The 10,657-nt window shown below is 53.5% G+C and overlaps 1 protein-coding gene across 1 annotated transcript; it reads left to right on the plus strand.

Moving 5' to 3' along the window:
- Positions 1-345: 345 nt before the first annotated feature.
- On the plus strand, positions 346-8,303 carry EXOSC5 (exosome component 5). Its single transcript, XM_059999849.1, has 6 exons — positions 346-551; positions 3,951-4,064; positions 4,820-4,941; positions 5,963-6,103; positions 7,092-7,181; positions 7,902-8,303. The coding sequence occupies exons 1-6, from the start codon at positions 404-406 to the stop codon at positions 7,992-7,994; spliced, it is 708 nt and encodes a 235-aa protein (XP_059855832.1). The 5' UTR covers positions 346-403; the 3' UTR covers positions 7,995-8,303.
- The last annotated feature ends 2,354 nt before the right edge of the window (positions 8,304-10,657 follow it).

Consider the following 10,657-nt stretch of genomic DNA (forward strand, 5'->3'; position numbering starts at 1 on the left):
ACCACCTGCTACTAGTCCTGCGGTCTCTAGGGCACATATGCAGATGGATAAAACAATCTAGCTTCCCCAAAATTACTCTGACCGCCTCATCGCAGTTGTTCCTGTAACAGGCAAAGAAGAGGGCAACCTGACCAGAGCCTCAGGGTTTCAGGGCCCGGGGACCTCGGGTAGGACCAAGGCCCTCCATCTCTTCGCTTCTGTCCAATGGCTTTCCTGGACTTTCGAGGCGGGAGTGGGAGGGACCAAATTGTTAGTAAACGCGGAGCCACGTGCGGAAGCTGATCCTGGAGACGCCCCCTCCCCCGCCCCGGGTCGGCGCGTGCGCACTAGGTACGCAGTCTGTAAGCAAGCCCGCGCTTCTGGGCAGAAGCGACAATCCCGGCTGCACGTGGGCTCCGGGGCGATGGAGGGAGTGATGCAGACTGAGACTAAGATCCGCGCTGAGTCTGGAATAGAGTCCGGCCCTCGGGGTCCCGGTTGTAGCCTCCGGAACTTTGCCTGCGAACAGAATTTGTTGTCCCGGCCCGATGGCTCGGCCTCTTTCCTGCAAGGTAGGAACTCACCCAGGTCGTATTCGTTTTAGGGCGCGGTTAGACTGTACTGTGCTAGCTGGTAATATTCCTCCTGGACTGGTGCATTTCTTGCCGGGGTGGATACTACTGCATACATACACCTCTCTCTCCAGACTAGCCGGGAGAAGGTATTTCCACTTTGGTAAGTACTCAGAATGAGGGAGGGGCAGACCTCCTCTTAAGAATGAATACTCCAGAATAGGGGAAATCTCCTTACCCGGGTGTCTCCCTTGACTAGGTTCCTCCCCCGCCTCCCACACACGCACCCTGCGTCCATACATCCCGGGGTGAGGCAAACCCCTTTGTTCGCATAAATACCCGGTAGACTGGCAGATCACCACTAGCGGTTTAATAACTCCCTAGACCCGTGGCAGATCTTCTACCGAAGTAGATACTTATCAGATTGAGGGTGATGTCCCCAGCCCCACCCCCACCCATTGGGTAAATATCCCTTTGACTGGGATACACAACTCTTTCTATATCCCTAAGATTGGGGCAGGTCTTACCTATGAGGTAAATATCCCCTTCCCCTAGCTAAATAATTCTCAGACTAGACTCACCTCCCTGACCCCGGGAAATATTCCTCTGGAGACAGGCCTAAGGATCACCCCCATAAATGCTTCAGGCTCTGCCTTAGGGCATTACCTCAGACCCAGGTACAGAACCTGCTTTCACTCATTCCTTCACTGAACACACGTATTTTTGCTAGCACTGAGAATACATGGATAAAAATTTTTTTTAAATCCCTGCCCTAATGGAGTTTACGTTCTAGTCAAAGAGACAGACAAAAGATAACTAAGTAAAATATATAGTAAAATGCTGTGGAGAAAAATATAGTAGGGAAGAGGATTAGGGTGTGCCAGAAAGGGTTGCAGTCTTAATTAGGATGGTAAGGAAAGGCCTCACTGAGATGGTACCTTCTGAATAAAAACCTAAAGGTAAGGGAGCAAACCCTAAAGCGATCAAGAGGAAAACTTACCAAGCATTGGGAACCTCTGAGGCCAAAACTTGCTTGGTGAGGAATAGTCAGGGAACAAGTGTGGCTGCAGCAGAGACAGGAGGCGGGAGGGAGGTAAGGAGGCCTGCCCGTCATGTAAGGCCTAGTGATTGAGAATGGAGCCATGTGACATGATCTGAATATATATTAACAGAATCTCTCTGGCTGCACTGTTGAGGTTAGAGGGGGAAAGGGGGAGGTAAGGGTGGCTCAGACCAGAGTGGAAGCAGTGCAGGGGGTGAGATTCTGAAGGGAAAACTGACAGATTTTGCAGATGGTTTGGTTTGGGGATATGAAAAAAAGGAGTCAGGGATAACGCGAAAGTTTTTTTCCCAGATCAGCTGTGCTAGGGGAAGATGAGTTCAGTTTGGAACATTAAATTTACAATGCATAGTAGACATCCCCGTGGCAGTGTGGACTGGGGCAGCAGTACATACAAGTCTGGAATTTGGAATCCTTCGGCTATAAATAGTATTTCAAGCTACCGATTGGTAAATGGTATTTCAAGCTACCGATTGGATGGGATCACCAAGAAAATTAGTATAGATGGAGAAGAGAAGCGGTCCCAGGACTAAGCCCTGGGTCGTCTAGCTTGTGCAGAGCTAGGAAAAGACACTGAGAAGGAGAAGATAGTAAGGTAGGAGGAAAACCAAGAGAGGGCGGTGACCTGGAGCCCAGAGAAGAACGTGTTTGAGCTGTAAGGGCCAACCAACTGCCTTAGTCCTACTGAGAGGCTGCATCACGTGAGGATGGGCTAGACCTGTGGGTTGACAACTTGGACGTATGTCATTGGTGGTGCAGTCAAGAGCTGTTCTGGTGGAGGGATGGGGTCAAGGAGGAAAAGAAAGAGTCAGTGAGTGGAGACAGCTATTCAGGAGCTTTGCTGTAAGAGGACCAGGTAAATGGGGCAGGAGTTAGATGGATGTGGGGTCCAGAGGGGAGGGACTCGTGCTCACTGGAGTAACAGGAAGGAAGGCCCCAGTGTGGCTCTTGTTCTGCTTGGATAATTTCCCCCTTCGGGTGCATTCTCCTGGAGCCTGGAGCCGGGAGAATCCCCTCCATTGTGTGGCAGCTCCTCCCCGCCAACCCCAGGGAAAAAAAGGCCTCTACCCGGGACCTCCCCAGGGCTTAGCTCTCTTGCTCAATGCAGATGCCTGGAGTTTCTTAGCGCTTAAGAAATACTGAGCCCCTTTTGTGTTCTAAAACCCCAAAGCCCAGGACCCTGGAGCAGGGTCCTTTGCAGACCTTCAAAAGTGTGTCCCACATGCTTCTGGCCTCAGAATCTCTGATGAGGTTAAAATGCAAAGCCCCAGAACCTACCCACTCCCAACTAAGGCTGGCCTTCTCCATTTTTGAATTAATTGCTGTGGTGAGTCTGATTGCAGCCCAGTGTTTTGAAGCTTTGCTGGAGCTCCGTTTCTTCCCACTGCAGGTTGCAGGCCCAGCTACACAGTAGAATGGCCTGTGGAGCTCTGAGGCTGCTGGTGCCTGAGCCCCAACCCCCAGCAATGGAATTAGGCTCTCTGGGGGAGGGACCTGGGCATCAGTATCTTTTAAAGCTACGCAGTGAGTCCGTTGTGCAGCCAGGGTTGAGAACCACTGCGTCATTCGTGGTTATTTTTAACTGCAATAGAGTAGAAGATATCAGAGTATATCAAAGCAATAACGGTAAGAGTTGTTTTGTGAGGCTTTTGTTCCATTTACATGCACACAGATTTGGGTGAGTTTTAGGTCCTGCTCTAAAACGTATTTCTTATTGGGAGTTAGGGTCAGGAAAGTTTGCAAGCTGCTGCTGAGGTCCAGTCTCCTCATTCTGCAGATGGTGAAACTAAGGCCCAGAGAAGTGAGCAAAATCGGCTGGGGTTACAGAGCCTGGAGGAAGTAAGCAGGCGTCAGGCCCCACCCCCAGATATTTATCTCTTTCTCAGGTGTCCCGACTGCTGCACAGTTTGGGGATGTGAGCCTGAGGGAAGAGAGCTGGACTAAGGGAAGCTTTGGATGGAGAAGTTGGGACCAGCAGCAGTAAGAGGGAGAAAGTTGAGCTCTCAGGAAGAACTTCCCATTAAAGTTTCTAGTAATAGCTAAAGTCTTTTGGGCACTCGGCACTTACAGGCACAGTCGTAAGTGTTTTCTTTTTATCTCATGTAATCCTCACAGCTGTGAGGGAGGTACTGTAGTTATCCCCATTTTACAGATGAGGAAGTGGAGGCAGAGAAATGAAGCAAGTGCTCAAAGAATCACTGCCAGCAAATGGTGAGCCCCAGTGAGGGTGATGTGGGCAACCCTGGCCACCTGGCTCAGGGCCCACAATGTTAAGTGCCAGGCGTGGGGCCCCAGAGGCAGGGAAGATTTGGGTGAGGCCTCCCATGCTGTCTCCCCAGGCGATACCTCCGTCCTGGCAGGCGTGTACGGGCCAGCAGAGGTGAAAGTCAGCAAAGAGATCTTCAACAAGGCCACACTGGAGGTGACCCTGAGGCCGAAGATCGGTCTGCCTGGTAATTGGGCCTCTCACCCCGTGTCTCCCTCACTGCTTTTCCTGGTCTCCACTCCCCCCCTCCCTCTCATCATCACCCCTCAGCTATTTCTTTCCTTTTTTTTTTTTTTTTTTTTTTGATATTTATTTATTTTGGCTGTGCCGGGTCTTAGTTGCATCATACGGGCTCTTAGTTGCGGCATGCATGCAGGATCTAGTTCCCCAACCAGGGATCGAACCTGGGCCCCCTGCTTTGGGTGTGCGGAATCTTACCCACTGGACCACCAGGGAAGTCCCCTGCCCTCAGCTATTTCTGTCTCTTTCTCCAACTCTTTGCTTCTGAGTTTCTGTTTCTGTCACTTTTCTCTCTTTCTCCCTGTCTCTCTCCATCTTCACTTTCCCCTCCTCTTTCCTGGCTCCATCTCTCCTCCTTTCCATTAACCTGTTTTTCCACTCTTTTACTCTGTCCCCCTCACTCCCCAGGGCTGGGCCCACTGGGATGGGAGTGGACAGCAGCACTGGACATGGGAGCTCAGAGGTTCTCTTCCCCGGGAGGCTCCTTTGGTGGGTGCTGGAAGTGGCAGGGGTCTGGTGGGTGGCAGTCAGGCCCTGCCTCCTTCCCACTGGGACTCCTCTGTTATCCATTCAGGGTCTTCCAGCAGCCCGGACTGGGACTGCAGGCCCTTTTCCAGAGGGCTTGGGTGGGGCATATGGAGGAAGGTGAGCCAGATGGAAGGGAAGAGCCTGACAACCCCACCCCACCCCTGATTTCCCCAGGCGTAGCGGAGAAGAGCCGGGAGCGGCTGATCAGAAACACGTGTGAAGCAGTGGTGCTGGGAGCTCTGCACCCCCGCACCTCCATAACCGTGGTGCTGCAGGTCGTCAGCGATGCTGGCTCTGTATCCTTTCCTCTAGGCCACCTCCTCCAGGAAGTCCTCCAGAATCCAAAGCCTCTGCCAGTGACCTCAACTCTGACCCTGAGCTTGGATTTGAGGCTCAACACCGGGGGAGCCCTGAGCAGGTAGAACCTTAGGTTCAGCAGCTCAGCCTTGAAAGATCGCTGTGGTTTGGGTAGAGGTAGAGAAAGGTAGAGGCCAAGGACCAGAAACAGGCATTTCTAGATGGCTTTGCAGGTGCATGGCCCTGCGTTGGGCAGACACTTCACAGATGAGGGAAAAGGAGGACTGTTGCGAACCCATTTCACAGAGGGGAGGCAATGGAGGGTCAGTGGCAGAGGTGGGACTGATTGATTGTGAAACTGGGCCCTGGGGAGGAAAGACTTGAGGAAACGGAGGTGGGGCCACCTGTCTGACTCAGGCCTGTGCTCACCTTGCACTATGCCAGGGCCACACCTCTCCCCTGGACTGTGGGCTCCCTGAGGACACCGACCCCTCCCGCTGTCACCCTGCCCATCTATTGCCTGGTAGCACTGCATGCTCTAGATACCCCAGCTCCAGGCCTGGCTCTGCCACTGCCTACTTGTGTGATCTTGGAAGGCTTCTGCCCTCCGTTTCCCTGAAGGTGCATATCTGTTGAATATCATTATGATCCCTGATTGAGGCTCAGAGGGAATACATAACTTGCTCAAGGTCACACAGCTTAGAGGTGGCAAATTCAGGTCTGGAACCCAAGGATACGTGATCCCAGAACTACTCTGCCTTTCTGTGATCAGTTAGTGATGTCTGCTACAGGCACTGGCAGGGTGAATGAGGCATGGATATGTTCTGCTGACCAGCCCTCCAGTAGAAACTCTTAACCTGGGAATTCCCTGGCGGTCCAGTGGTTAGGACTCTGCTCTCTCACTGCTGAGGGCCTGGGTTTAATCCCTGATTGGGGAACTAAGATCCCACAAGCTTCACAGTGCGGCCAAAAAAAAGGAAGAAAAAAAAGAAACTCTTAACCACTGCCTGTGGCACTCAGCTCCTGGCCTGTTGCCTGAATGCCGCCTGCATGGCACTGGTGGACGCAGGTGTGCCCATGCGGGCCCTCTTCTGTGGGGTCACCTGTGCTCTGGACTCTGATGGGACCCTCCTGCTGGACCCCACAGCCAAGCAAGAAAAGGTAGGTATGAAGGGCAGGGTGGTGAAAGGCCTTGGGCAGACACTCTTCCTCTCCTCCTCTAGGCCTCACTTCTCCAAAACAGTTGGCTTGTCACCTCAGTCTCAGCTGGCAAGCTCTGCCCTGTTCATCTGGGCAAGTGCTAGAAACCCAACTCTAACCTGCTGAAGCAAAAAAGGGAACTGATTTTAAGAGGTTCAAAAACAAAAGCAAAGGAGGAAAGAGTTTTTTCTTCATTGGCTCAAGGTCACAGTGTGCTAGGGTTCTGGTTATTCCCAGTTATCTGCTCAGGACTGTAACAGTCACATCCAGTCGGGAAAGCAGAAACCCCTGGGGGGATTTCAGACAGAATTTAATGCAAGGAACTAGTTATAACCGTATTGGAAGAGCTGAAGGAGCAAAAGGGAAGAAGAAAGGACACCCAGAGATTAGAAGCCGGAAGCCAGCTCCTGCTCTGCACTGGTGGAGACACTGATGCAGTCAGATCTAGATGCACAGAGATGGGCTGGCTTTGCCCTGGCTGCTGAAGTCCAGAACCCACCCCATCTCCATGCCTCCTGTGGCAGGTGATATACCCCAAACTCCTGCTGCAATGAGGACCAAGATGCTGTCTCCTCCCTCCCAGTCTCCCACCAGATTCCTGGTAGAACCTGACTGGCAGGGGAATCTGGGAAGTACAGTTTGCTGGCTTCCAGCCCCAGGGGTACAGAGCACTGCAGGGAGATGGGAGGCACCGGGGAATGACCGGCACTGTGGCTGCTGCCCCTGTGGCGCAGGATACTGTGCTCTGAACCCCCTGTCAGAACCATGTGGTGGAATTTGGCATGGGTAGTGATTACTCAAGGAAGCAGGGAAGGGGTGGTATGTAGCCCAAAAAGAAAAAAAATACACTTGATACGTGAGGGAAAAGCAAGCCCCCTCTTTGGGACCAGCTAAGATTGTGTCTGAGGAGAGAGTCCCAGGTCCCCCACCTTGTACCCCTCATCCCTAGGAGGCCCGGGCAGTCCTGACCTTTGCACTTGACAGCGTGGAACGGAAGCTGCTGATGTCCACCACTAAGGGGCTCTACTCTGATGCTGAGGTACCAGTGTGCAATTGGGGGTGAATGCCAGATCCTTCCCACCCACCTGACATGAGGCCCTGTCCCAATCCTAGGAAGCTTAAGGAGGGCCTCGTCCTTGCATCCCTTCTGTAAATAGGAGTTTTCAAACTTTGTAGCCATAGAAACCTTCGTGGGAATTTTAAAGGGAAGGCCAATTTATGAGAAGAGGGGCACAGGTTGAAATCAAGAGATGGGGGCGCCTTGAGGCCTCCCAGCTTCCAGCTCAGAGCTGTGCACCCCAGAACTCGGGGTGTCTGAAAAACAGAGTTTGGCACCTGTTGGGCCAAATGGTCTCCAAGAATATTTCCCACCTGGCCCTCCTGTGAATCCAGGTATACAAGGCAGTAAAAATTTGGGGTCTGAGGTTCCACGCTTTTAAGACTATTTGGAGTCACAGGGCCTGTGGCTCTAAAATTCCAATCTGGCCCCGGAGCTCAACAAGGTTGGGGTCACGTCCAGGGGTCAGGATGCCTGATGCCTTTGGTCTGAGGGCCTGGAGCTGCTGGAACCTGACCCCTGAGGCCTCTTCCCCTTGAAGGAGCCCATGAGGTGGGGAAGAAGGAAATGCACTGAGAGTAAATCCCGCTCCACCTGCCTCCCCTTGGGGGGCGGGGCTCCCGGTGTACTGGGAGGTGGGGCCTGTCAGGCCGTGTGGGTGCAGGCCTGGGCCCGCAGCACTAAGCCCCTCTCCCTTCCCAGCTCCAGCAGTGCCTGGCTGCAGCCCAGGCTGCCTCCCAGCACGTCTTCCGCTTCTACCGGGAATCTCTGCAGAGGCGTTACTCCAAGAGCTGAGGCACGCTGGGGCAAGCTGCCCCTCCCACCACCTCCAGCATCAAATAAACTGGTAGCCCAGCCCTGCTGAGAAAGTGGCTATAGCCAGCCCCTGGGCCCGGGGGGCACAGACTCCACCCCACCCCAGGAAAACACTAGTAGGATGGTGCATTTATTGACTGACTCGACTCATTCTAACAGCCCGGTGAAGTGGGACTGCTGTTAGAGTGTGCAGGCCCCAGCAGTGAATGAGGCCGGCGTCCCAGGTTCGAGGAGCAGTGATGTGATGGACAAATAAAATTGGTGTTTTTTGGATGGCGGATGCTATTTAAGAACAAACAGGGAAGACGGGTTTAGGTGAGTCGGGGGAGGGCAGATTTAATAACATCAGTCGGGGACACCTCCGTGGAGAGGGGAACATCTGAGGGAAGCCCAGGAAGAGGCCAGGGACGAACTTGGGGACTCGTGGACATGTTGGGAGAGGACCCCCTGGCAGAGACGGGCAGAGGTTCAAGGACCAGCAAGGTGGCCAGTGTGGCTGGAGCAGAGGACTAAGGAGAGTAAGGAGATGGTCAGGGAGGCAGTAGCCTTCGTGGGCCCCGGAGGGGAATCTGGCTCTGAATGTTGCTTTTACCCACACGACAACCCTGTGAGGTGTGGCTGTTGTTACAGTCTGTTTTAAGGTAAGGAAACAAGGGACTTCCCTGGTTGCGCAGTGGTTACAGATCCGCCTGCCAATGCAGGGGACACGGGTTCGAGCCCTGGTCCGGGAAGATCCCACATGCCAAGGAGCACTTAAGCCCGTGCACCACAACTACTGAACCTGTGCTCTAGAGCCCTCGAGCCACAACTACTGAGCCCACGTGCCACAGCTGCTGAGCCCATGTGCCTAGAGCCCGTGCTCCACAAGAGTAGCCCCCACTCGCCGCAACTAGAGAGAGCCTGCGTGTAGTAAGGAAGACCCAACGCAGCCAAAAAAATAAATAAAATTCAAGAAAGAGGGCTTCCCTGGTGGCGCAGTGGTTGGGGGTCTGCCTGCCGATGCAGGGGGCGCGGGTTCATGCCCCGGTCCGGGGGGATCCTGCGTGCTGAGCAGCTAGGCCCGTGAGCCATGGCTGCTGAGCCTGTGTATCGGGAGCCTGTGCTCCGCGGTGGGGGAGGCCACAGCAGTGAGAGGCCCGCATACCACAAAAAAAAAAAAAAAAAAAGAATAAGGTAAGGGAACAAGCTCAGAAGCCAGTTATCCACCAGAGGTCACCAGCTAGTTAAGTGGTGGAGCACGGGCCCCACTCAAGAGTCCAGACCCAAGGACTTCCCTGGCCGTCCAGCAGTTAAGATTCCACGCGTCCACTGCAGGGCGCACGGCTTCGATCCCTAGTTGGGGATCCCGCGTGCCACTTGGTGCGGCCAAAAAAAAAGGTCCAGACCCAGAGCCCTCACTGTGCAGACAAACACTGGAGGTGCCAGCGCATTCTGGACCTCGGGTCCCTGTCTGTGAAAGGAAGTGGCCAAGGCCTCTTGGTTCTCTCTCAGGGGTGATAGCACCCCCTGAGGGGCTTTTGGAAATGGGTGTATTTTCAGTTCTGATTTGACTGATCCCCACCCTCCCATTCAGGGGTCAGGAGCCAAGATCACGCTAGCATCCAGCAAGGCATAACGTCCCCACAGGTGGGCCACGTGGCTGCCAATTCCTGTGTGCCACTGACGTGTAGGGTTTTATGACACATCTGGGGGCCCTGTGCTGCACACTTCACATGCTTAAACTGGCCCACACGGTGCCCACAATTGCCCCTTTGAGCAGGTGTCATTTTCATCCCCAGTAAACAAGAAGGAAATGCATAAATATCTTTACCTTGAAGTTACACTCCGTGAAGACATGCAGGAGAGCACAAACGGAATAGTGTTTTCTTCTAAGAAGTACGATTAAATGGCATTAAGTGGAATGAAAAAACTAAACCACTCTCAGTTTATTACTTGGTAATATCAGGCTAGTGTACCTCTGATAAGCTCAGAACAGGGCTGTTTTGCCTGCCAGAGTGCCAGCACTTTGAGGCCTGAAGGCCCCATCCCTCCCAATCTCAGGCTATGTGATGGGGCTGCCTCCTAGCCCGGGTGGGCCACTGAGAGGGTGCCTGGGGAAGAGGACCTTTGGGGTACCAGAGCTGCCTGCTCCATTCTCCTCCCCCACGAGGCGGAGCCTGTGCAGTGAAGCCAAGAGGTGGGGAGACCAGACTATTTTATCTGAGGCCCTCAATCCAGTTCTCCCTCAGCTTCCCTTTTGTGGTGTAAGGCAGTCTGAGTTGGATTTTGCCATTTGATGGTGAAGGAGCTCTGGGGGAGGCTGCTGTTTACACTGTATGACTCATTTAGTCTTCAGAACTGCTCCAGGTGTGGGAGAAATTAGTCCCATTTTGCAGATGAGGAAAAGTGAGGCTCAGAAGGTACGTGGGCAGAGGTTACACAGTGAACTTGGAGGAGGAAGGCCTTGGAACCTGGCTTTCTCTAATTCTCTACCTATCACCCACGTTGTGAAGAGAATATTCTGCAATTTGGAAGCCCGCCGAGCTTCCTCGGATTCCCTCTTCACTGGCTCTGAGGTGTCCGGAAGCACCCCGGGGGGCACCCTGTCACTCCGGCCCGTCCCTTCCGCCTTCCCACACAGACTGACACAGGTTTGGCGGCAG

The sequence above is a fragment of the Delphinus delphis genome, chromosome 20 (assembly GCF_949987515.2).
Source record: "Delphinus delphis chromosome 20, mDelDel1.2, whole genome shotgun sequence".
In the NCBI taxonomy this organism is placed as follows: Eukaryota; Metazoa; Chordata; class Mammalia; order Artiodactyla; family Delphinidae; genus Delphinus; species Delphinus delphis.

Excerpts from the sequence above, each read along its gene's own strand:
- EXOSC5 (XM_059999849.1), top strand. The coding sequence starts at position 404 with ATGGAGGGAGTGATGCAGACTGAGACTAAGATCCGCGCTGAGTCTGGA. Across the intron at positions 4,065-4,819 it reads GCCGAAGATCGGTCTGCCTG|GCGTAGCGGAGAAGAGCCGG; the intron begins GTAATTGGGCCT and ends TGATTTCCCCAG. Across the intron at positions 7,182-7,901 it reads GGCTCTACTCTGATGCTGAG|CTCCAGCAGTGCCTGGCTGC; the intron begins GTACCAGTGTGC and ends CTCCCTTCCCAG.